The 25,778-nt window shown below is 46.1% G+C and overlaps 1 protein-coding gene across 6 annotated transcripts; it reads left to right on the top strand.

Moving 5' to 3' along the window:
• The first annotated feature begins 1,250 nt into the window (after window positions 1–1,250).
• On the top strand, window positions 1,251–22,725 carry PACSIN3 (protein kinase C and casein kinase substrate in neurons 3). 6 transcript variants are annotated; one of them, XM_064714230.1, is made up of 12 exons: window positions 1,251–1,398; window positions 13,464–13,549; window positions 14,998–15,098; window positions 15,530–15,686; window positions 16,447–16,682; window positions 17,073–17,228; window positions 17,775–17,950; window positions 18,744–18,864; window positions 19,328–19,458; window positions 20,104–20,169; window positions 20,676–20,836; window positions 22,392–22,725. In XM_064714230.1, the coding sequence occupies exons 3-12, from the start codon at window positions 15,045–15,047 to the stop codon at window positions 22,505–22,507; spliced, it is 1,374 nt and encodes a 457-aa protein (XP_064570300.1). In that variant the 5' UTR covers window positions 1,251–1,398; window positions 13,464–13,549; window positions 14,998–15,044; the 3' UTR covers window positions 22,508–22,725. The 6 variants fall into 6 exon arrangements, with proteins under 6 accessions (XP_064570300.1, XP_064570304.1, XP_064570298.1 ...); XM_064714231.1 differs by lacking the exon at window positions 1,251–1,398 and adding an exon at window positions 1,675–1,690; XM_064714234.1 differs by lacking the exon at window positions 20,104–20,169 and having other exon boundaries at window positions 1,253–1,398.
• The last annotated feature ends 3,053 nt before the right edge of the window (window positions 22,726–25,778 follow it).

Raw genomic sequence — 25,778 nt, 5'->3', positions numbered from 1 at the left:
TAATGCATGACAGGAGTTTACCTTTTTTGACCTTCATTAATGTACATTGATTTGATAATGGAAATAAAAAACAGAACTTAATTGAATTAGGGAGTATCTATGCCAAAGAATAGGCTTCAGCTTTGTTTTAGTAAAAGACAATGTTGTTGTTTATACTCTCAACTGTTATTAACTTCGAGGACAAGACAAGCATCTTTCTTCACTTTTTTAAAGGATACTCATAGTGACACCCATGATAAGCAATGACTTGTTGGGTGTCCACCTTCCAGGGACCCTATGCTGGTAAAAGTGAACAGAGGATTGGTCTCAGAAGAAAGAAATTAAGTGGAATGGTTTCTAATATCCATTTTCTAACACAGAATTTCACTGTATGTGAAGGGCATCAGCACAGTTATTTTCTGGCTCTTCTGAAATCTAGGGCACTTGTAAAAATGCCCAAGTACTCCAGAAAAGTGGAAGATTTATGGCATGGTCTTTCTTCCTTCTGCAAGTCTATTCAGTCTTTCCTTTTTCGACCAATTGAATAAACATCACTACAAACCCACAGCTGGGCCTTGAAACTGTGTCCCAAGTCACTTGGAAGCAGACAAGAGGAGGCGGGCCAGCAAGGTCTCATAGTGGTCCTTGTACAAGCCCGGCCTCTGGAGAAATTGCACTCGGGGACTTAAAGATGAGGTCCGGATTATTCAGATAGAGGTTTTCAGAGGAATGGGAGAATGACTGAAAACAGTTAGTAATATCGAGCTAAAAGAGAAAGACGGATGCCAAGGCGAACTGAGGTGATGCCACCCGCTAAGCCCAGGGAGAGTGACCCACGGCACTCTCACAAGCGAGACCACAGCACTTGACTTGGGTGGAAGCCAGCCTTGGAGACCCTCCTCCCCCAACACCAGGGCGGCTCCGGGCCCTGCAGGTCAGCTGGCCGGTGCAGCACACAGATGAACGAATTCACGGACAGGAGCCAAACTCAGGGCAGCTCCCAGAGCTGCTTCCCTCCCGCCCCCGCCACGAGGGGGATCCCGGCCAGGGAGACTTCCCTCAGTCCCCTCCTCACCCCACCGCTGCAGGCCCTCCCCAGTGTGGAGGCAGGGTGGAACGACGACAGCAACCGGCGCTGCCCTCTCGGCACCCTCCTCCGACCCCACCTGCCTGGGCAGAGCCCACTCCCGTTAATTGGATCAAGGGCCGGGCGGCGGGGGCGGGAAGGCGGGAGCTGCGCCGAAGCTACCCCGCCGCTGCCATCGGAGCGGCCCGAGCCTGGGCCCGCCCCGCGGGCGCTGCTGGAGGCGGGGCGGGACCCCCGAGTCCCGCGGTTGAAATAGGGGGAGGGCTCAACCCGTCCCTCCCCCAGGTGGCCGCTGCCCGCCGAGCGTCCCGCCGTGCCACGCCGCCTGCGAGGTAAGCGGCTGGGTCGTTGCTGTGGGCTCCGCTCTCCCGGGCCCGGCGCCTTTCGGTCCTGTGCCCCGTGGGGTGCCGGGGGTCCTGGCGGCGGAGCCCGTCCTGGTCCCGGCGCCGCCTTCCCGCGGCGGGCAGCGCGTCTCGGGACGCGCTGGCAACTGTGAGGGAAAAGTTTCCTCATGGAAAGGGGGCGGGTGGGGGAGGCGGTACCCGGCTGGGCGCTGGCTGTGGGCAGGAGGGGACTGGGAGGCGGCTCGGTGCGGTTCGTCTGGAGGCGCAGCGGAGACCCCCGGTAGGTGCGGGAGCGACGGCGCGCGGGGCTGGGAAGGGCGGCAGGGCTGCGGTCCCTTGCCAGAGTTTCGCTCCCTTTGCGTTCCTAAGCTCCGCCGGGTGCCCTGCCGCCGGCCTCCCGGGGCCGGCCCGCTGTCGCCGCCCCGTCACTGGGGGCTGCCGAGGCTCCCCCTCCCTCTGGAGCCCGCGCCCCCGCTCCGCCGCGGGGACAGGGGCCTCTTTGTGCCGGATCCGCGCAGAGCCGCTTCCCACTCTGAAACCGGAGCCGCGGGCGCTGGCAGCGCTGTGGAGAGTGGGGATAAAGCGGCTTCCCAGGACCCCCTGGGAAAGGGGCCGCGCCGGGGCCCATGCTCGCGGGGCTGCAGTCCCTTGTCTCCGGTGTCCTTGTTGGCGGTCTGTGAGCCGCACTCCGGGCAGCTGAATGGAGAAGTTCGGCAGACGGGACAGTTCTGTCCTTGTTCGTCCTCTTCCTCTCTTCTGGCTGCCGACAGCAGGGAGGGGAGGGCGAGAAACAGGCACCAGGGGTGCTGCCTGTGGCTGTGTCACCGGGCCCCTGGCAGGCTGCTGGGGTTACCGTGTCCTCTCCAGCCTAGGGCAGGAGAAAGCTGATAAACAGGGAGGGTATTAGTGGGCCTGAATATCCAGCGCTTGAGAAGACAGTCTGATTTGTCATTGGCCATGGGAGGAGGGTTCCACGGTCTCTGCAAAGCTATCGATAAGTGAAGCTAGCGTGGCCCAAACGCATTAACCTGTTCCACCACTTTCTGTGCCAACTATGTGTTCTTTCCTTGCTTCAGTTCTTCAGGTATGCAAGAAGGCTTAGGCTTGGTGGGGCGGGCGAGGTTAGCTGACCACCGCCAGACACTTGTTCCTGGCCCTAGGAAGTAGTCTGGCCTTTTTGTTCACTCTTTGACCCACCTTATAGAACTGGTGCTCCCTGTTTCCTGAAACTGGAAGTGAACTTCTCTCTCCTTCAAATCAGCTGCCGGTCTAATTCGCACAAAGGAATTTCTGATACGAGGGTAATTGATTGCAGTACAAAACCCAAGCAGAGCCTCCCACTCCACCCTGACGTTGAAGTGTCACTAAGCCTTACAGTGGGTGACTCAAGTCATTCCCGGGAAGCAATGAGAGCAGAATGCACAACTGCAGTGTGTGGGCTAAAATGACAGGGTCCCGATACTCCATGCTCCAGGTGTGAGCTGGTCTTTGGGTGGAGTCAAAGTGGAGCTTCTCCCCGTGAGTTGTGTAACTGGGCACATTCTTTCATGCAAGGATTCACCTTTCCCCGAAGTCCACAATGTGCTTTGTGTGAGATGGAGTCTGCTTTGATAGTGTTTTGTGTAATTAATGGTATTTCTCTAGAAGTTCTCTAAAATATTTACTAGATTGTCCTTACAGTTGCAGCTTGGAACAGAATGAATGTGTGAGCTTGATCAGCTGCCTGCTGCCTTCCCTGTTTTGTGCCTGGTCCATTGTATTGCTTTACTGGCTTTTTAATTTTTTTCTTCTGATCTGTGTGTTTGAGCTTCTCTGGCTTGCCTGCACTTGTTCAGGTGAAGACTGTCTTCTTCTCAGGCTGAAAAAAGCAGTAACCTGAGTGTATCACCTATGTGTATGGGTGAGAACAACTGCCCACCTGGAACTCTATTATCAAATGTCAACAAGTGAATAGGCTTGTGTGTGGCTGGGCTGCACCAAAATGCTGCAGGTCACTGGCAGACCATGTGTGTAACCGAGTCATAAAAGCCTGAAAATTTTATGGACCCAAATTAATTTCTTCACAGGATAATGATTGGTGGTTTTAGTTATTTTAGGTTTTTGTGGATTTTACAAGACCTAGCCTGAATCTTCTGGGCTTTCCCTGGATGCTCATAAATTTACAAGAAAAAGAAAATAATTATGTATCAGAGAATCAATGTATATTTACACACATGCATGCATATATATATCAGTAATGCAATAATATATATACATGTATATTATGTAATATATATATACATACATAATATGATTATGTAATATAATATATATATATATACAGTAATACAATAATGGGACTTCTTAGGAGATGCAAAGCTGTAAGAATGCCTCTACCACCACAACGGGGAGTTGTGTCAGAACTCATGAAATCAGCAAGTAGGGCAAACACTGTATATTCTTTATTCTGGCCATCTCAAGGGCTGGTGATTATTCAGTTGCTGTTTGAACTGGTTGGTCTGTGTCATGGCTAGCATCCAGGGATTGAACAAAAGCTAAAAGTATCTGCTTATAGCCTGAGTGGAAAAAGCTATACTCTTGATCAGAGAGCATTAATAAACTGCCTCTATTTTTGCCATCAGCTGATCAGTGATCTGTGAATTTGGGCTGCTCTTGAGAGTTCATGGGGAAATGCCTGAACAATACAAGAGCTGTTTAAGCCCTTTAAGGAGCTCTTATCTTTTTAAAACAGACTTTGTGATCAGGCAAGCTGTTTTATCACTAGTTACTCAGTGCAATGGGTGTAGAGGGTACTCTGTGAGAGGCAACTGTGACAGATAGATTTTAAAAAACCCTTAATATTTAGTCTAAGACTTCAGTGGATGGGTCAGAAAACAGTGACTGCTGTATCTGGAAGTTTTCACAAAGAATTTTGCTCTTTGAAGAATTAAAAAAGAGCTTGGCATCCTTGAAGCAGTTAAGAAGCTGTTCAAGTGGTCGCTTTTTGCCACTACCCTGCAGCATGGTGATCGCTGTAATTTAACATCAAAATGCATTCTTGACTGTTTGGGCACAAGTTTTTCCAGCAGCACAAAGGAAAATGTTGTGCAAAGAACCCGGTGCATCCTGTGCTGTAATCACCCAGCTTTGTTTCAGTAATGGTACATTAGTCTCCAGTAGCTGGGTGCTGCTATAAGGCAGTAAATGTGACTGGCATCCTAATCACATTTGGGCCTTCACTGGTTTCTCCTTGCTGTGAATGGGACGATGGGAATGAGCCTTTCAGACTTGGGATAGTTGGAATTTGTGTGTTAAATCTAGTGATTGCCACTGGGCACCGTAGTTTGTTGAAAAGGCATGTGAGAGATCTCCATGGTACCGGGGGCCTGGATCCAGAGGCATTAGGTTTGTATGGGATTTTATGCTCTCTTAATAGGTGACTGTGGTAGGACTCTATTTATTGCAACTAAGTTTTTCCAGGCTAGAGGAGTTAGAATTGCTGCAGGCAAGCCACAAGTAACAGTGCTGGCAAGCCTTCAGCCTCCTCAGGCCTGTCCCTGCTGTGAGCTCGCCCAAACTGTGTCTCTCCTGTTTGCAGGAAGACACAGTACTTGCCTCCTGGGCTCTCAGGGACATAGTCCTTTCAGTCACCCACAGGTGATTTGCTGTTGGTAGTAACTTCTGCCATCCCTCAGTACAGTACCCCTGCTGCTGAGCCAAACCTCTCCCAGCGGCAGTGCTGCTGTGCAGAGCTCTCAAGTGGCCTTGCTTTTTCTGACAAGGGCAAGAAGCTTTCATGGATGATTGAGAGAAGATGTAGCACATTTGACCCCTTGAATGATTGAAAGTATTTACTTCTGCTTCTTGATGTTTTCAGTCAGCTCTGCCTTGGACAAGGACTGGTGAGCTATGGTAACCCATGGGAAACCTTGCTGTTGACTCCAGCAGGCTTCTACTCCAATGCAAGCAAGCAGCTAGGGTTTTGAGCTGCTTCAGGAAGCCTTGCAGGGGAATAAAGCCCACTGGATTGCTTTGTTGTGCTTGTGGTTTTTTTAAAAAGCCTTCCAGTGTTCTTTCCTCACATGTCAGGCTGAATCTTGAGGACCAGAAACTGAAATCATTCCTTTGGGCAGTGGACTGAGAAAGCAACTGACATTCCAGTGATGCTGAACATTAAAATCTATCCTGTCACGTGTGCACTTTGGGCTGACTGCCCTGTTTGCCTGTGTTCTCTTAAAGTATTCTGAATAAAATTTAGGATATGAAGTGTTAATAGTTCTGTTCTGAAGTGTTAACCGTTCTGTTTTTTAGCCTGAGATCCAAAAACTTATTTTAAGAGGCACTACTGATACTGAGGAGCAGATTCTGTGCAGATACTATGAAAGTAGATAAAAGCTGCTCCATGACATGCAGGGCAATGAACTTCAAGAAGAATGTGTGAAGTATTTGTGGCCTTTCAGTAGAAGAATTTCAGCCTTTCAGTACTTAAAAGGAGCTTATGTAAGGAGGGAGACCAACTTTTTGCATGGGCAGATGGTGATCAGACAAGGGGGAATGCTTTTAAAGTAGAGGAGAGATTTAGATTAGATGTTATGAAGAAATTCTTAAAGTGTTGCTAGAACAGGTTGCCCAGAGAAGTTGTGGATGCCCCATCCCTGGTAGTGTTCAAGGCCAGGTTGGATGGAGTTTTGAACAACCTGGTCTAATGGGTGGCATCCAAGCCCATGGAGATGGGCATGGAACTAGATGATCTTTGTTGTCCCTTCCAACCCAAACCATTCTAATATTCAATGAAGTATGAATCTCCACAGAGCAGGCCAGTTCCTTATGGCTTTCCTACTTCAACCTTGTTACCTATATCTCTGGGAAATCTGTCAGAAAGGTGTATGAATATGTTTAGAAGTGGAGTACCTCCCAAGTGGCTGATCTGCCAAACTCTTCTTGAACCAGGAGATGCTACAAAGGGAATATAAGTTCTCCCCAGTCCACAGAGCAAAGGATGCATTCTTTTCACATCTGGTCCCATAAAAAATGCAAAATGACTCTGTGTAAAAGCTACTCTGCAGTCCTTCCAGTTCTTATGGTATTGAAATCTGCCTTAAGTTGCAGTTGTTTTTATGCAGTTTAGATTTTCCTGCAGAATAAACCTAGCTCTGGTAACAAAAGGTGAAAAAAGAGCCTTGCTGTCAAAGTGGAGGAACTGGTGACACCTGGAACAGAAGCAATGGGTATGATGCTTTAACCTCATTCTTCTTTACCATGAGAGATGCCCTGGCACTCAGTTTTATCTTACTCAGCTCTCAAGTCAAGGAGTTGGTTGCACTCCCTTCTACTGACTGTTTGGGACTCAAAACTCTTCAGGGAACTGGATGAACTTCAGAAATGCCTTGAGGATGATCTTCAATGTTTTTGTCTCCATTATAGGAATATTTGGAAGGAAAGTATTCACATAATAAGCAGTTCTAGTAAATCAGCTTTTACCATGTAAAACCAGAAACCTATTTGATGCAGCCATAGATAAAGAAATGCAGTACTTTGAAATAATTTACCATGATTGTCACACATTTGGTCTGAAGGACAAATTTCTTCCAACTCTTATTTCCCATTCCCCTTTTCCAAAAAGCAGCCAGTGGAAAATACAACTGTTGGTAAAGGAAACCCAGAAGGCTCCAGAACTACAAATGAGTTAAAAACTCACTGTGGCTTCCAAGTGGGAGAAGGTAGGAGAGAAGGCTGGAGATTTCTAACTGCTTTGCAGTCTAGTGAAGCAAGAAACCACCAGAAGCTCATTGTTAGAATGGAGCCAACTGGCTTGTGGCACCCACAAAGTGGGATTGCATTGAGTGCAATCTGCTTCCTTAGGACTTCTAATGCATTCATGTAAACTTGATCCCTGCTCTTGGCATTGCAAGGTGATTCAATCACAGGAGAATATTCCAGTGGCAGGAACTTACTGGAGTTCATCCCCCTTCCCACTTCCCATCCACAACCACAGGAAACACCCCTGCTCACCACTTCCTATTGCTTCTGCCTTCTTTGCTCAGGGTTAGATGAGTCCAGGGCATTTTATTCTGTTTGGATAAGTGTTGTTCATGTAAAGATCCAAACAAACCAAACTTCTTATTCCAAGCCTAGTTGGAGAGGATAGACTGGTCCAACCTGCTACTGCAATAACTTGTCTTTACTTAAAAGTTCCAGGCAACTGTGTTACAGAATGGACTATTGATCTTACCAGTTAATAAATGCAGAAAAGACCATTACCAGGTAAGATGTAGATTAAATCCTGGAAAATGTTTGCATTCAGTGTGGATTGAGACTGCTGAGGAGGGATATACTAGCTTTTACTAGAGCTTTAAGCACCTGTTTATCAGTGATTTAGGAAGAAAGAACTTTCAGTTGTTTGGGGTCCTATCTGATGAAAAGGGAGGTGCATGTGTTTGGTGTTTGCTTGCAGAGACTGATGCAGCAGGGTGGGAAGTACCCTGGGAAATATCCAGCGTAGAAGCAAACAAGTGCAGAGGCCAGGGAGTGGGACAGCAGCAATTACAGGTTCTCCATATCTGCCTGGGTTAAACCATTGCACCGAGAGAGTGGTAAGAGAGGGAGTGTGAGAGCTGGAAAGTGGGCATGCTGTGACTAAGGAGTGGAACAGGAATCATGCTGTTAACAGGTCTAAGAAAGCAGCAAGGGTAGTGCTGTTCCAGGTAACTTGTATGTGTGGCTTCTTACTAAGCTGTCAGCTGCAGCTGCAAAATATATAGATACAACATACATGTTTAAGTTATACCAGCAACCATTTGGAATAAAAATTAACATAGCCTATTGCCCTGTTTGAGTATGGTACACAATGGTTTGCTGCTGGCTTCTTCCCTCCTTCAGCTCTGTATTTGAGATTGTGATTTTTTTTTTTAATAAAAAGAACAACTGGAAAAAAATGCGACATTTACCTTGATAGCCCACTACATTCCTTCACTAACATTGTCTCATACTGTCATGTTAACCAGAATAGATCTGTGTTCCTGTAATATTAAAGATCTTCTACATCATATTGGAAATAAAAGCAGATTTTTTAATTTTTCTTGGTAAAACAGTTTCTGTCTGGTAAAGCTATGTCAGCCAGGAATCTTAACCCCTAGATCAGCAGCAGTGTATTAGTAGAAGCCTGTCCTGTAGCCTTGGCTGCTGACAGGGAATAGCTAATAGTAGAAAGGATTGAGTTCTGCATGAGCACTTTGAAAACAGCTTGGGGTGGCACATGGGGAATGCCTGTCATCAGTACATTAACTTGATCTGAATGTGAAGACTAAGCTAAAGAAGCTGTGGTCTGGACTCAGGGGGTCAGCTCTTCAATCTTGGCTGTGTTTTAGTATTTTGGTGTAATCATTGAGAATTTTGCTAGTGGACAGCCACATGATCTCCAGAGAATCATGGGCTGGGAGATGGGCTTCTGTAAGTGACCTCTGTGTGTAGTTACTGTTCTGCCTGCTGTCTCTCTGACCTTTCCCTGGCTGGAGAAATGAGCTGAAATCTTCTTGAAACTGTATTAGACAGCTCTGGCAGGCTTCAGTCCTTCGGGAGAGGCTGGGAAACACTGGCTTAGTCCCTTTCCCAGTCAGGTGACTGCTGAGGGCGTGACACTGCAATAAGATAAATACCTCTAAGGGAATTTTTGGGGGATCTTTGTGTTACTTGGCATTCTTTCTAGCAGTGGACAAGAACTGTCCCCTCTTCAGAAAGGTGAGTGTATGCCTATAAATACCAGACTGCCTACATAGTGGCAGTGGAGAGGACATTACTGCACATCATCCCAGTTACTGGTGCAGAGCTACTGGATGTGCAGTTCCAGAGCTGGGGAGTCTGGAAAGGACACCCTGTCCCATGCCCCATTTCATTCTCTCTGTTGGGGGCCTTCCTAGCTCTGCTGTACCAACAGCAATTGAGTTTGTTACACTGCTGGAGTGACGTGGAACCTCCTGGCTTCAGCTCTCTGGTTTCATTCTGACAAGTTAGAAGGAAAAAACAAAGGGATTTAATGCTGTAAGGGAAGGAGGGGCTGCCATTTTGTGTAGTTGGATTGTTCAGATTGAAACGTTCATCTGCAACCTATACTAGAGTGCCACTGTTTTTGGAGGGAAAATAATGCCTTGTGGTGCTGTACAGAAGAATGACCAGGGAATCAAACAAATTGGTTGCAGAAAGTATCGAATTCCTGCTTTCTGGTGGTAGTTGTCTTGAGGTGGGAATTGGTTAGTAGCAACCTATTACTGATTACAACTTTTGCTTAGCTTGGCATTAGCACCTATGTAGAAATTGATCCACAATAAAAACGTGTCTTCACCAAAGCCTCACTTACTAGATAAATGTTATTCAATTTGTTCCTCCATGTGTCTGTATCCAGCATTTGCTGTTGTAGTTGGGAAAGGGGAGTTGAGCAGAAGGCCTTGTCTGGTGCAATATACAAGCTTTGTTTGTGTGGATGAATTCCTGCAGGACTGCAGCCCTTTGATCCCTTGGAGAGTTCGGAGGTTTGATCTTGGGGAACTCAGGAAAACAGTTGCTCATAAGGACTCTCAGGAGGCAGTCAAGCAATGCATAGAAGTGGTGCCTTGGGCATTTGGAGGCTGGAAGTACTGGAATGTGGTGTAGATGGAAGAGAATTTCTGTGGTTTACCTGCCTGAGGGAAAGCTTTCAATGGACAACAGCTATTATTACTTTTGGATCTACAAGTTTTCTTTGTGGATCAGGACCCTGTTGCACAGATGCTGTGAAAGCATGAAGCAACAAGGTACACCCTACAATGCATAATGGATTTCACATGTTTTTGAAAGGGAATGTTTTAGCCTGACACCTTGGTCTGAGGGCAGAGATCTGTGGTCTGAGACACGTCCCTGACTGGATCACGAGTGAGAATAACAACAGGGCTTAAACATAGAAACAGCTCTATCACAATGAGCCCTCAGGTATTTTCCTGAGTGGAGCTCAGTACCAGTGAGACAGTCATGAGCCATTCCATCTTTCTGCAGCTAAAGAACAAGAAGCATTTTTTTGATAACTTAATAGGGGGTTGAAAGCAGGTGTGGCCTAATAATTATGTTGGCTCCTAAGTGAGAGCAGGTATGTGGGAGAAGAAGGGAGGTATCTTTTCTAACACAGCAAGCAGAAATAGTTGTAGCTGTCATTTGCATGGTTCGATTTGCCTGATGTTGCTGGTTGTAGTGGTGTCTGTGATGCCTTTATCCATTAATCCTCTGGAGGTGTGAAATGAATGACAATGTAGTCACTCTTTCCCTCTTCTTCAGAGACCTTATCTTGCAGGAGCTGCTGTGAGGTCTTAAGTAGCTCTTAACTCTGAGAGCTGATAAACAAGGGTGGGAAGGTAGGCATCAACATTCCTTTGCCCTGCAGATATGATTTGCTCGATAGCCTCCTCTTAGCATAGGTGGCAGTGGCATCAGGAGGAGTCGTGTGTGTGTGGTACTGGCCCACATACAGGACTCCAAAACTCCTGTCAATCCAATATAACTCCAGCTGCGTTGCTCATACTGTACAGGCTCTGCCAGCCCTCCTGAATCATTTGGTGGCTCTTAAATCAGGCTGTCCATGAGGTATCCCTGTCATCTTTACTCTGCTGTAAAACAATGTCCAGGCTTTGGCATATATATTTACTTTTCCCGTCAAACTTGGGTTTTCCCTGGTCTGAAACACTTAGTGGCTCACACCATGTGGTGTTTCAGGAATAGATTGGCATGAAGGGGTGGACTGGCAATCTACTTGCTCATCCAGGGCTCACTCAGGGTGACAGCAGCAGCTGTTCTTTTCAGCCCCTCTGTGCAGTACTAAGTACCTTTCCTATGTCTGCATGCAGATCCAATTTGATCTGCTGACTGACATGGGCTCATGAAGTATGTAAAGTCCAGAAAAAGCCAGCAGGAAAGGGTCCTTCTTGTTCTTTGACCTTTTTGCTTCTACCAAGCTGGATTTTTCTGGATTTTTATAAAGGCTTTACAACTGCTATGGAAATATGTACTCAGCTGACTGCTTACTCAGGTCATGGAGATGAGTCTGTAGAAATATCACTTCATTGTATTTTCCCCCCAGCTACTGTGCTGATGACTACAGTAAAGCCTTAAGCTGTGGCATGCTTTGGCACATGATATTACGGATGCTGCAAAATCATATGAATTCAAAAGTAGGTTGAAGAAATTAATGGAAGAGAAATCTGTTGAGTGCTCATTCATAGGTGGCACATCCAGCTCAGGGAAGTTCCTGTCAGCAAGTGGTTAGAGGCTTGGAGAGCACACAGGGAGGCATCATGTATGCTCGCTCTGTTGTCAAAGTGAGGGAAGGTATCTCCTTTTGGCTGCTGTCTAGAAAGGCTATGAGGCCATGATAAACCTTAGTCTGATCCAGCACAGCTACTATTATATTTCAGAGCCTGTTAGTGATAGTGAATATGCTTATTTTGAGTTTGTGACTCCTGAGAAAGCAAGCAGATGTGACTCAAATTCTAACATGGAAACTGCAGAAAGAATGGATTCAGAGTTTGGGATGTTTGCTTAGCCTGACTGTCCCTCAGATGAACAAACATACTGCCATACAACAGCTTTCCACATTTACTCCCCAAATTACAGTGCCATGTAGTCAGCCTGAATAGGAAAGAAGAGATGGAAGGCATGTTTGTGATTCATTGCTTCCTGATAAAGTGGGGATGGGGGAGTAGCGTGGAAAAAGTGATACAGCATTCATGTGTCATGTATCATTGATCTATGTCTTCATCAAGAGAAAGAAAGGATTGGTTTTAAATACACTTTTACATACCTTCACAAAGGTTTTTTTTAATCATAGCAATTTTAGGAATGTTTAGTCTGGTTTTTTCAGGGACTACAGGGAAGCCATAACCTTTAATCCAGTGACCTGGACGACTCAGAGTCACAACTCTTCACCCTCAACCTCTGGCCTTCCCCTTCCTCACCAAAAGTCAATAGTTTGCAAAAACCCAGTTTGCTTTTCTTTCTTTCCTTCTGTTTCCCTACCTTCTTTCATTTCTTCTCAATAATGGTCTTACCATCTGGCTAAAGATCCCACTTCCATGTTTTGCAGTTTCTACTCTCAGCTGCCCTAACCTTCTAGCCTCAGCTGAGTGCATGCTGATGACTGAGAAGGGATTTTTTTTTTTGTTTGTTTGTCTGTAGTTGAGGTTTTTTGTTATTTTTGTCTGGTTTTTTTTTTATTAAATAAACTTTTTAGATTGAGGTAAATCCCCAGGGATGTAAATGTGAGAGAAGCAAAAATATCTTGTTCTGCCCTGGCTTTTCTTAGCTTCTGCAGACCTTTTACTTCTCTTTGCTCTGTGGAAGGCTGATGACTATTACCTGTACCATATAGCAAAATAAAGTATTTCTGAGAATGAGATGGGAACAGCTTACAGAAGCAAGGGACAAAAAAGCTCTCCTGCTAGAGGGCCACATTCTACCAGTGCAGTGCTAGGTGCTCTTGTACTAAAGGAACTGCAGATCAGAACATGCTTTTTGGTGGCTTTTTCTTTTTTCCTTTATGTAGAGTTATCAAGTTCTTTGACTTGTGTATAAATCTTTGTCTTTAGTAGAAGAGACTGTGTGTGTGTGTCCTTCTCTCTTTGTTCCAAAGGCAGCTTTGTATAAAAGTGTATGCAGCAAGGGCATGCAGGCAGTGGGGTTTGCTAAACTGGACACTGTCCAGCGAGGGGGAGCAAGGCCCCATGTGGGGTGCCTGGGTGCTTATTTTAGGTCTTTCTGGCCCAAGCCATTCCCTGTGCTCAGCTGTTGTGATGCTACCTTTCCTGCACAGTGCTGTCAGCCACCCCAGTGTTTCTATTTTAACTCTCTCTGGGGCTAGATCTTGTGACACAAGGATTTGGCATCTCTCCTACGTGCTGGAACATGGCATCTCGGGAGGCACAGTGGGTGCAGCTGCTATATCAGAGGGTGCCCCTCCTAAGTAGCTGGTAGAAAAGGGACACCCCTTTGTGTGCATCAGAACAGGCATCATCCCTGCAAAGGAGTGTCTGACTGTGTCCATCTCGTGTCTCCTCCAGTCTTTTTTCAGAGCCTGAAGAGCTTGAGGCACACTTGCCAGCTTCCCACTGCTCCTCTGTGGCAGCATCTTGCTTTCAGCTTTCAGGTATGTAGTTACTGGGGCCAGGAGTAGAGTTCTATGCCCTGGAGGTTGTAAGATGGCTTTGCAGTCAGATGACAGATGTAGGGAGGGAGGACAGGGACAGCTGATGGCATGGTGGAGGAATTAATTTTTCAAGGTTTGTGTACCTGGATGTCATATCCCATTTAACAACTTGCTTCAGTGACTGGAATTCAGCATTTCCAGCTTTCTGAAGAAGGCTAGAGGAACAGCACTAATACACTTCTGACACACTCCATGGGATGACACTGGGCAAACATAGCCAAATGTGGGAAATTCCTGAAGTCTGGGTTGGGGCGCTTCACTGTGCGGCTCACGCCACCAAGAAGGATTTGCGTGAGGTGGGAGATGTGGACTCTTGACCTGATCTTCTCTGCTGTGTGCTCTGTGGGCTGGCAGAATGAGCAGATACCTCTCTGGGGTGTGAGGGAAGCTTTTTATAACTAGGAATGTGCAAGAGGAGAAGTGGCAGCAAAGGCCATGCATGCTGCATTAACCTGGGCTCGTCTGAAAAGAGCTGGGTTTGTCAGCAAGTGACTGCGCTTGGGTCCTGTTACTCCTTCTCTCACTCTTGCACAAGAACAGCCCTGAACCTCTCCCCAAGGAATTCATGGCTCCATACCACATCAGGAACAAACTGGCAGTGCAGGCTAGCACAGGGGAATGGGCAGAAGTTCTAAGACAGCAGAGAATGACAGGAACCTTTTACCTTCCAATCTAGATTTTGAACGGAATGCAGTGAGTGTAGTGAACAGAGCAGCTGTGCAGGGATGTTTCTAGGGAAGCAGTGCTGATGGGTAACTGTGCTGTGCTGTGTTTGGCTGGGTATGCCCCAGCACATTTCTGTACTTCTGCTCAAGCCCAGTTCAGCTGGTGAGCAGCTTATAGGGCTCCTCCCCATTCAAGACATGCCTGCCTGCTGACTGCTCAGCCTTGTTTTCCCCAGTCAGTTGTAATCCTGTAATCCTGAGTCATACTGGGAAGCTGGAGTCATCTCCATTGAACAAGACTTTAAATAAAGTTTTTCAAGGCAGATTTTAAATAGCTTTAGCTACCTCAGTTTCTGTTACCCTCTCCAGGGCTTTGGTTAAGAACAGAATCTCTGCCGAAGTATTTGGTGCTGCTGAAGAGTGTTGGATTCATGAGCATGTCTGGTATCTGCACAGCCAAGGCTGGCAAGATTGTCTTCTACAACTTTCCCAATGTGTTACAGGCCTGCCAAGGAGGCCTCTTGTCTGCAGGGAGGGAGGAGCCAGTTCAGCCGTGGGCTTCTTTGCTGGACCTTGCCATCTGCAGCTAGAGTGGCACTGATGACACTGCTTGACTGAAGGGCAGCAACTTGGGCTCCTCCAGCTCCAAGAGCCATGGAGAACTATGCTGTCTGCAAAGGCTCAGCCAGTGCTATGATGGAAATCACTTTTCTCTCTTCTCAGGTTAACTGAAATCTGCAAACATTCTCTGCTGCAAGAAAAAAAGGGTGATGTCATCAGAAGATGATGCTGGCGGGGAGGCTCCTGGGGGCAGTTTCTGGGAGGTAAGGAAGGATAATTGGAATGTGAGGGAGGTAGGAGTGTCATCTTACCACCCACTGGTGGAATTGGGTTGAGTTCCAGGTCTGTGGTGACATGTTGCCCTTGAGGAGTGGAAGGGAGGAGCTGTGGGAAGGTTCAGTGCCATGCGGTGTGTTACTGCAGGGAGTAGTGAGTCTTTCTTCCATAGATACTGTGGAATGAGAGTTCCTTGTTCAGCTGACATTGATCTGAGCTGTGAGAGAAGCAAGCAAAGCATCTCAGCTTCTTCCCTCCAGTGCTGTTTCTGCCTGAGACTGCCAGAGGAGGGTCTGAGCCCAGATGCTTCACAAGGACCCATGTTCCCTCCCCGTGCAATGATGGACCTGCTCTTGCATGTATTGTAGCAATGTGAAAGTCAGTGTGGTCTAAAGGATAATGCTGTGTGACCTTGCAGGCTGGGAACTACAAGCGGACAGTGAAACGTGTGGATGATGGCTACCGGCTCTGCAATGACCTTATCTCCTGCTTCCAGGAGCGAGCCAAGATAGAGAAGAACTATGCCCAGCAGCTCACAGAATGGTCCCGTAAGTGGAGGACCAATGTGGAGAGAGGTAAAGTTGGCATATCAGACTGGGAACAGGAAGCAGTCATTGCATTCCCGTCTTTGAGTGCTGTCTTTTACTGAGGTGACATTGCTTCCTTGAGGGACAGGCTTCCCTTCCCCTGGAAGGGGGGTAACTTTCTTGGGTGTCTTTTTTGTGTATTTGCCTATTTTTGAGTCAGTTCTGTGATTCACTTGGAGATATGTTCTCTTGCCATGTGCATGGTTATTAAAAATAAAAAAACACTTTGTGCTTAGTTTGGCAAGTCCTTGGGCAGTCCATGTCTTAAATCAAGCTGGAGATACCCCCTTTAAGGATGTCTTAGCTGTCTTCTCCTCCAGTCTTAGAATAACTACTAACGCTGTGATTTAGTGGCAGTGTGTTCAAACTGATAGTGTCTCACAAAGTAACAGGAGACAATGGGACAGATGTCCCAAAGGACCTGCTGGTCTGTGGAACAGAAGCATAGCCTCTGTTCTGTGCTGCTCTCTGCTCTGAAGCCTGAGCCAGATTTGGGAAGAGATTTTTTTCTACAGAGCCCTTCTCCTAGCAGGCACTGTCTGGGACAGTTGAAGCTGCCCAAAGAAATGCCCATCTCATCCAGCTCTAACAGCCAGTCTAGATGCTGCCTGGTGGAACTGTGGAGACCAGTCAGTGCTGACTTGTTGGATGGGGAAGTGACTCCATACTGCTAGATGTAAGAGGAAGAGATTTTGCATTCCCTTCTGGGGGCAGTAGGTATAAGAGTCTCCGGTGCTTGTTCCTGCAGGTCCGCAGTATGGTACTCTGGAAAAGGCCTGGCATGCCTTCCTGACAGCTGCAGACAAACTGAGTGAAATTCACTTGGCTGTCCGGAACCACCTAGCTGGTGAAGATTCCGATAAGATCAAGGCCTGGCAGAAGGAGGCCTACCACAAGCAGATGATTGGAGGCTTCAAGGAAACAAAGGATGCAGAGGATGGGTTCCGCAAAGCCCAGAAACCCTGGGTGAAGAAGATGAAAGATGTAAGCAAAGTGTGAATGGGGAAAGAGAGATAAGGGTAGTTGAGCTGGCTGCCTGATTTCAAGAGCCACTGGGCAACAAACTAGGTTAGCCAGAGTAGCAGACAATTCCAGAGAAGGATCTCAAGGATCTCATGTTCTTGTGGTTTAATAACTTCCTTCCCATATGGGAAGACTTTGGTAACAGGTTTTGTATTCCTGCACAGCAGGTGAGCACTGAAAAAGAGATCATTTGAAGGTACCACTTGCCACTGAAGCATTGTTTACTAAATGTTGAACTGGCATTCCTGTTAGGTTGCTGCAGACTCTAACAAATGTTAACATGCCTCCTCTGAGTATTGGAGGATCAGTGTGTGCAGGATCACAGCTTTTTCTGCATCCCTTCTCCTGCAGGTGGAGACTTCTAAGAAAAACTATCATGCAGCCCGGAAGGAGGAGAAAACAGCCCATACAAGGGAGAACCATGCCAAGGCAGACTCGTCTGTCTCACAGGAGCAGATGCGCAAGTTGCAGGAGCGTGTAGAGAAGTGCACTCAGGAGGCTGAAAAGGTGTGTGTGCTCTATGGATGGGGGTCACAAGGACACTCCTTTCAAGGAAAAGCATTGGTGGCAATGTCCCTCTGTGAAATTACTCAGCTGAAGCCTGTAAGATGTGAAATCCCATCATCTGAGGTTTTAGTGAGCTAGACTGAGACTTCAGTAACTAAGATCTTGGTCTTTGGACTTATGCAAGATCCTAATTTATACATGAATTTAAATAAAAAAGGAAAAAAAAGTGTAGGGGATTTGGTGCAGGGAGTGGAACCTGTAGAGCTGAAGACCTGGCTACCAAAAATACCTCATTTGTCTCTCCACAAGAGGGAAAGTGTGGAAAGTCCTGTATGAAAGAGAGTAGTAAGGAAAAACAGGGAACTTCCAAGAATATTAGGAGAGCAATGGACTGGCACATCAGCTGTGGGCTTTCTTAATTCTTTGGTGTATTTTTTCCACAGTGCAGGGGGGAAAAACTTACCAGTCCCAAGCCAGAGTAGGGAGGGTTGTTACTTCTTTGCCATCGGGGCAACACATCTCACCATTGCTGTGTTCCTGCTACAGTGCAAGGATCAGTATGAGAAGATGCTGGAAGAATTGAATCGCTACAATCCCCGCTACATGGAGGACATGGAGCAAGTGTTTGAGGGCTGTCAGGAGGCAGAGCGCAAGCGATTGTGCTTCTTCAAGGAGATGCTTCTGAATCTGCACCAGCATCTCAACCTCTCCACCAGTGAAAGGTACTGGCCCCGATGCAGAGGGGAATCCTGCCAGCCTGGAGTGCTTAGGCTCTGGTGAGGGGTGCCAGTTCTGGGGTGTCTGGAAGCTGCTTGCATCAGGCAGATCTCACTTCTTCCCCTTTGAAGTGTATATTAGAATTGGCATTTGGTCTCTGTAGAGTGACCGGTGCTGGGGTCTGTGATTGTAGGCAGCACCATGCTCCCCAGAGAGGATTTTCTGCCTTTGAACCCTTCCTTTTTCACTACTCTCCAGTACTGTCTTGTGTGTGTACTTCTATCCTATGAAAAGCTTCATGTAGCTATGTATGTAATGCCAGACTAAGGAATGTAGTAACTCTGTGCCGTCTGGTATTGATGGTTATTCCATTCCTGTTTTGCCCTTAGTAGAGAGACCTTTTGTGAAGTAATGCCCACGAGTTGCCCTAAGCAGACATTACACAGGGGTAACAGGCGCAGCCAAAAATCTTCTCTGCCCCTTCTATGGTATAGACAACAAATCTGAGCCACTTCCCTGTCCATGTGTGAGAGTGTGCCAAGTTATTTCAGTGCTCACTTAATGAGCTGTGATGGCACTTGTTAGGCACTGCCACACCAAACAAGCCCGTCCCGTTTGCCAGGCTGACTCTCCAGAAAGGGAGGCTGTGTTTTCCTAGGGCTGAATAGGTGATGCTCAATCCTGTGGGATTGAGGATGCTATGTAATTGTGCATGAGGTTAATCTCTTCCTTCCTACTTGACTTTTGGGAAGTGCTGAAGGATTTGATTACTGGTGGTTCTGTCTGTTCTGGTTGCAGCTTTCATGCATTGTATCGGGATCTCCACCAAGTCATCATGGCTGCAGACAACCAGGAGGACCTGAAGTGGTGGCGCAACACTCATGGACCGGGCATGGCGATGAATTGGCCTCAGTTTGAGGTGGGGTCGCATTCTAGACTCTGGTAATGCTATTTCCAAACAATTAGCTGCTCAGCTGAAACTGCCCATTGCTAGTCTTGTGTTGGAAAGACCATGTCTTTGCTCAGCAGGCTCAGGATGTTAGGCTCTTCTGAAATTGCTGTGTTGCAAGCTGTCTGCTGCCCAAAGGGGCACACACAGGCTGCCAAGCTATACTCCAGCCATCAAGCTGCAGGGTCAGAGAACAGGAGGTGGTGCTCAGGACCGTGGCACAGCTCTCTGTGATGATTTTCTCACAGCCTCTCATGTTGCACCTTGGGATTCAACAGAAATGAGCCTGCTATGCCAGCAAGGCTGTTGAGCTGACCACTTCAGCTGCTACTGAAGTACAACCTGGTCTTCTGTTGTTCTGTATTGGGTAGAAAAGATGCAGAGTGTTTCTATCTGAGTGGCTTTGATGGTATTACTGGTTTTCCCTGGACAGGAATGGTCCCTTGAAACACAGAGGCAAATCACCAAGAAGGAGAAGAGTGGCAAGATGGCTGATGATGTCACACTGACCAGCATTTTGCCTGCACGAGATGGTCTTGTCTCACAGACCCCTCTGCAGACAAGGTAAAGGCTGAATTCTGGGATACATCATGTTAGGAAAAGTACAGTCCTGCCTAGGGTCATGAATGAGTTGGGTTGATAAGAGTAATCTCTTCTTTAATTTCCTGTCTCTTGCCCACGGCCTTACCTGTGGCACTCTGGAAGAGGCCATGTAGAAAATGCTGTTTAGGGTAGCTGTTTGGTTTTGGGTTTGTTTTGTTGGGATTTTTTGTCTAGCACATTCTGCCTCTTTCCTGGTGAAGATCCTTCTAGTGAAAAGATTTAGCCCAATCTGGCTAGTGCTGTCTGATTCTGGCATGCATTTCCCCAGTTCTTCCTCCCAGACAGGGTGAGAAAAGTTGGGGGTTGTGTGGTTTCCTAAATGAAGGTAACAAATTCTTATTGTTTTTCCCTGGTATGGTGCCGAGCAGTACCTGACAAGTTTGAGTATAGCTGCTTCCCTTGCCAGGAGGCAAGCCTGGAGAATAGGGAGAAGCAGAACAGACTCAAACTACTGTTACAGTAGCTGTCCTGATTTAAAAGGTAGACTCTGGCTGAGCAGAGAAGAAGTGAACTGAGCAGAGAAGAATGGGGATATAGAGATTTTTCAAGGCCACTGCTGTATTTCACAGTTAATTGGATTCAAGGGCCCTATTTGCCAATCTACAGGTTTTCCTATCAAGAGGAGCAGAACAGTCTCTTCTATGACACCCTGAAGGCACCAACCCATGTGAAGTTAGTATGGAACATAGCCTCTGCAGGGTTTTTTGGGTTCCAGGTGTCTGTTCTCTGCTGCTCTTCCCCTCTGCTCTTGTCCCTGACTTGGAAAACATAATTCCAGACATCTCATGAGGATGCAAAACACAGCTTTTCCTCTCTGTCTTATTCTTGGCTGGAATAACTCTGGATGCAGCTGGGCTGTCCAGTTAGGACTGGCCTTCCTTGTATAAGAAGGTCTGCTAGACTAGGAGGAGGTCATGAACAGTGTGTGTGTGTAAAAATACTTTGACAGTGAGTTATCCTCCTGACCCTCAGGGTTCTAATGCTAGGGTGCTCTCAACAAAATCTATTATCTCCTGGGATCTCTCTTCCCTGATTGCCCTTGCTTGACTTTTGGGCCTCTTGCACCCTGTCCTGTAGCAGTCTCAGGGGGAGTCAGGGTGGTGCATGATTCAGGAGGAGGTTGGTGAAAGATCAATCCACTAACAACCATCTTGTCCCCTCTCACCTTCCACACACAGCGGAGGGAAGGAAGACATTTCAGAGTGGTCAGATGAGGACACTCCCAAGAAGTGCCTGGATGCCAATGGGCATGAGGAAGACCTAAAGGTACCAGGTGTGCGGGTACGAGCACTCTATGATTACACGGGACAGGAGGCTGATGAGCTGAGCTTTAAAGCAGGTACAGAAGCATCAATCTCTTACTAACCTTCCTCTGTCCTCACTTGGGCTCAATGAATGATTGCAACACTCTGTAAGAATTGGATGTCCACTTGGAAACTGACCTTTATTCTTCCCTTGGTCTGACCACTGCCAGGTCCTTCGAGGTGGATGACACAGTGGGAAATCCAGCTTTTTCTAGACCACAAGGTAGTGAGGCCACATGGCAAGAGACTGCCTAGGCCTTGGTCAGAGTGCAGGGAGAACAGACCCCTGCCTCTTCTTAGGGCCTTTATTCTGAATTGTGTCTTGAACCTTTATTAAATGTTTCTCCCTTGCACCATTGATATAAAAATTACCTGGCTGTTCTGGATTGTCTTTTCAAATAATGAGAAGATAGATATTTCGGGAGAAGCTCACATGACTGACATGTACTACTGAAGGCAGAGGTCAGCTGGCAAAAAACAGCTATGCAAACCGTTGGTATACAAATGGGTATCTCATAAATGGAGATCCTGGCCTGCAGCAGAGGACTGAGCGCTGGAGCAAACAGACCTGTCCCCTTTTCTTCCTTTAGTTAAATTTGTTTTCATGTGCCCTCCTCTCATCTTCAAGTGGACATCATGATCTTGGGAGTGTCTCTGATCTTGCTTGTTTTGAGTTTTACATGGTGTCTTGTGCTGTAGCTCTCCAAAACACACCCACTGGAAGTCACTGAAGTCCTTCTGTAGCAGGGCCTTGTGCCTGAGGCCAATATCTGTGCTGCAGTGTTACCATACTAGTAAACTTTCTAACATTAACTTGTTGCTTTAAAATATCCTGCAGTATGGGTGCTCTAGAACTTGACTTTGTTCTTTCTTTCCACTCAGCAGATGAAATGGGGTATGACTTGTTAGCTGTAGTCATCTCCTTTTTGAATCAGCTCTGAGCAACACATACCATTAAGGAACAGCAGTGACTTTCTGAGACTCTGCCAATGTGGGATGTGCCCATTGATGCAGTCAGACCTCCCTCTCTGGCAGAAGTATGACCTTCTGTTGGTTGAGGAGGGGATCTTTCTGCCCCTCCCAAAGTTGATGTGGGAACGTTAAAGGTCTTTCCTGGTCATAGTCTGAGAAATCCATTGATTTCATGCCTTACTGGCCAAACCAGATACTCCATCATGGAATAGACATTTTGGGTCCTACCAGCCAGAGCTTAGCAGCTTCTTGAATTTCCTTCCCACTTGCCTATCAGAGGAGCCACTAAGAAAAAAATGTCTCAGATCTGTCTGATCACTCTGGTTTGTAAGCATGTTCCTTAGGGAGAGAAAAGCAGGCAGAACTATAGGGCCAAAAGATTTCTGATGCTGAATAGAAGTGAAGGTCTGTTTAAGTTCCTTGGCCAAGGTAATAGTACTGAGTATAAATACTGAAAAGATCAGTGATTCTGGCTTTGATTAAACTGCATTATGATAAGGGGAGAAGAGTGTGATGATTGAGACCAATAGTCTTGTTTTTTATAAAGTCATCTTAGGTGGGTAAAATGCCATGCTACCTTTCTCAAGGCTGCCTCCTAATGACTGTTCTTACTTTTAGGTGAAGAACTAATGAAGATTAGTGAGGAAGATGAGCAGGGCTGGTGCAAAGGCCGACTTCTCACTGGTCAAGTTGGACTCTATCCTGCCAATTATGTTGAGAAGGTTGGATCATGATTGCTGCTGCCCCACCAGTGCCTCACAGCCATACCAGCATCTCCTGCAGAGGTCACTGGGTCACTCCTGGCCCCAACCCACCTTTGCAGTATATCCAGCAGCTTCTGGACTTTAAAGGCACATATTCCATGTAACTAATGCTTCATTTAAACATCTAGATCTGTAGGGATTTTCTAAAAAATAAACAAGGATGAATAAAGACTTTTCTGAGCACTACAGTAGTGTAGGAGTGCAGAAAGAAACAGACCTTTTTGACTTGCACTGAGTGAAAGGAGATAAGTGTTTTCATGGAGCTCTAGAAAAGAGAGAAAGCATACTTCCTTGCCTTCAGTGCACATGCATCCATAGTGCATTGGGTGTTGAGGTCTGCCCTGCCTCCAGGCTTCCTGTTCAATGAATTTTTGATATGCAGTGTAATAAGGAACTTCTTCTGTTGTTTCCCCTTTTTAGCTCCATCAAGCTGACTGGCAGAAAGGTCTCTATTCTCCCATATATTTTATAAGTTTTCAGTATCCCCCACCTGCAAGCTTGTTGGCTTCCCTGATAAGACAGCTGTTAAAGTTACACAGCTACAACCTGAACATCCCTTTTCACTGCACTCATTTTTATTGGGATAACCCCAAGAATGAATGATAGTATAGCTGAGGCACACGAGAAAGAAGCTTCTGTCTTGCATGGTGTGGCTGTTCAGGCTAATGAGTTCTGAACAGACCTGTTGTGCAGAAGTTGGAGCTGACTGAATGCTCCCTGAACTAGAATGGTCTTTGACACATGAAGGCTGGTTTTAAAATGACAGCCACGTTCCAGTGCTGTTCTGCTTAGGATTCCTAAATTGACTTGTGTATGTTGGGGTTTCTAAAGCATCTAGATTATTTTGGCTATACCTCTCTTCAAGAGCACTTAGTGCACAGCAGAGACTCTCTTTTTTTCCTTTCCAATATCTTCTTGGCTTACACAGGGCTAGAAGTGCACTCCCTGCTTTGCCAAAGACCCCTGCACTGTGATGAGGGTTGCACTGTGGAAGTTGCCTGCTGGCTAGCACAAATTACCTATAGAGGGGTAACTCCCCTTTTTGTCCTGAATTGCTCAAGTGCACTTATGCCCAGTTGTTAAGTGCCATTCAGCAGGGAGGATGTACCCAACATCTTTATCTCACCTGTCCTCATGCCTTTGAAAGCCTGTGAGGCTGCTGGGAAGACCTGATCCTAATGCTCTGCATATTCCAACATAGAGCAAGAGCTTGAGGGAACAAAAAGGCAAACAAGCAGATGCTTAAAAATGGCTTACTTAGTACATCTGCCTGAAACTGCTGCTGAAATGCATTTTGAGTTTGTAGTAACCTTCTGTAGTGACATTCTTATTCTGGCCTAGCATGTGTGAGTGACTCAGTCAGACTCACAGAACTCAGCTGAGCCTCCACCAACCACTTGGAGTGAACTGCTTCAGAGCTGTTTGGAAAAAGTGCTACACATAAGAAAGGCTTAAGTCAGGGTGAACATCAAGATTAAATGGCCAGTATTGTGTCAACAGCAGCTAGTAAACCAAAATGTAGACTGAAACAGAGGAGAGGATAGACATTCAAATACTTAATTTATGAAAATTAAAGTATCACAAATATCTCATTGCCTGGCTGACAACAGAAATTAACCTTTTACAGCATACTGCATGCCTTGAATGTAGTTTGCCATGGACAAAGAGATGGGAGACCACAGAAGCTTACAGTTGGAAAGTTTTGCTTGAAATATCCCTAGCAATATACTTCATGAATGGGGAAGAGGCAAACTAAAAGAAAAAGGCTAAAGCATTTTGCTCAGGGTCTATTATGTCATTTTTCAATAAAAGAGAAAGTATTTCCAAAAGGCAATTAAATATCTAAGCAACACATTAAAAATGCCTGGATTTAGCTATGAATTTAGTTAGTATTCTAGGTTCAGTATCTGAAGATGCCTCTAAGCTTATGCCATGTAATTGGATGTATTGGTGTATGAGCACTTGGATTTATTTAAAGATCCAGTCTGCTCTCAGTTCTGTATCCCAGGTAAAAATATAATTAGTGTTGTGCAGTAATTGCAAGTGTTCCACTTGCTAACCCACACTGGAATGATTTGTTGCTCCTTTGTCTTAGCACATGTGAATGTGAAGAGAGCCTGCCAGGCTTCTAAGAGAGCTGAGATTAAAACAGCAATAAAATGACCTGAGATGTCCTGTAAACAATACTGAAGTTTCCCTGATTAACCTGCATATTTCAAACACTAATGCTAGACTTTCATGTAAGGTCAAAAAATGGTAGAAGGGAGCTACAGAGGATGACATTGAAAATTTACTTCTAACTCTATTTGAGTTCTAGTCAGGCTGTAATTAGGGATGGGGGTAGGTGTGGCCATAACATGCAAAAGGACAGAAATGTCCAGTGAACAGAACCTCTGATTACAGTACAAACAACCTGAAATTCCACCGGACAAAGTCTGAACAGACTTGTTTGTCCTAGGAAAACATGACCACCTGATTATAGTGGGCTGCTTGAAGGTTTCCAGAAATTGTGACATATTGTATCTTATGTGAACAAGTTCTCTAAGGACTGTTTGCACATCAGAAATTCCTGCCAAGAGCTGAAGTAATGGACAGCAGACAATACATTGAGAATGAAAAATTGCTTGGCTGGACTATACCTCAGAAACAGGCATGGCACTTAGTCCTGGCTACCCAAAACCATCTGGATTAGTAAAAGAGAGCCTGTGTAGTAAAGATCTAGCTGGAGGGAAGGAGGAAAAAAACAACCCCAAACCAACCCACATCTAATGATCTTATATTAAAGTAATAGCTCTACCTGGATACTTGGTTTTCCACAGAAGCAAATGAGGTTTTGTTAGCCACAAAGGTTCTCGTTGAAACTTCCGTGCCATGCCAAAAGTTTTGTGTGTGAACAGAGACATGTACACAGAAACTAAATACTGTGCCTGAATTCCAGAAGGCCAGTGAAGCCTGTTCTTCCCCCATGGTTTTTGTAAAAAAAAAAAAATACAAATGCACCTCTGTGCCTGATGGGCAACACAGTGAATAATTATCTAGTCATATTTTATTTTTTAATAAAGCCATTCCTTGTGGAAAGCACGTACACCTGTGGTTAGCAGATAATTCATTTGGTTCTGACAGCTTCCTGGAAAAGAATTTTGGAACTATCATGCAAAGCTTGAATTTCCTGTTGATGAATCTTGTAGGAAGAGGAAGTTAAAGATTATCTATGACAGATCACACCCATTTCCCCAAAGTG

Source organism: Zonotrichia leucophrys, chromosome 5 (assembly GCF_028769735.1).
Source record: "Zonotrichia leucophrys gambelii isolate GWCS_2022_RI chromosome 5, RI_Zleu_2.0, whole genome shotgun sequence".
Taxonomy (NCBI): Eukaryota; Metazoa; Chordata; class Aves; order Passeriformes; family Passerellidae; genus Zonotrichia; species Zonotrichia leucophrys.
The sequence above is the reverse complement of the archived record's forward strand: the minus strand, read 5'-3'. Positions and strand labels throughout refer to the sequence as shown.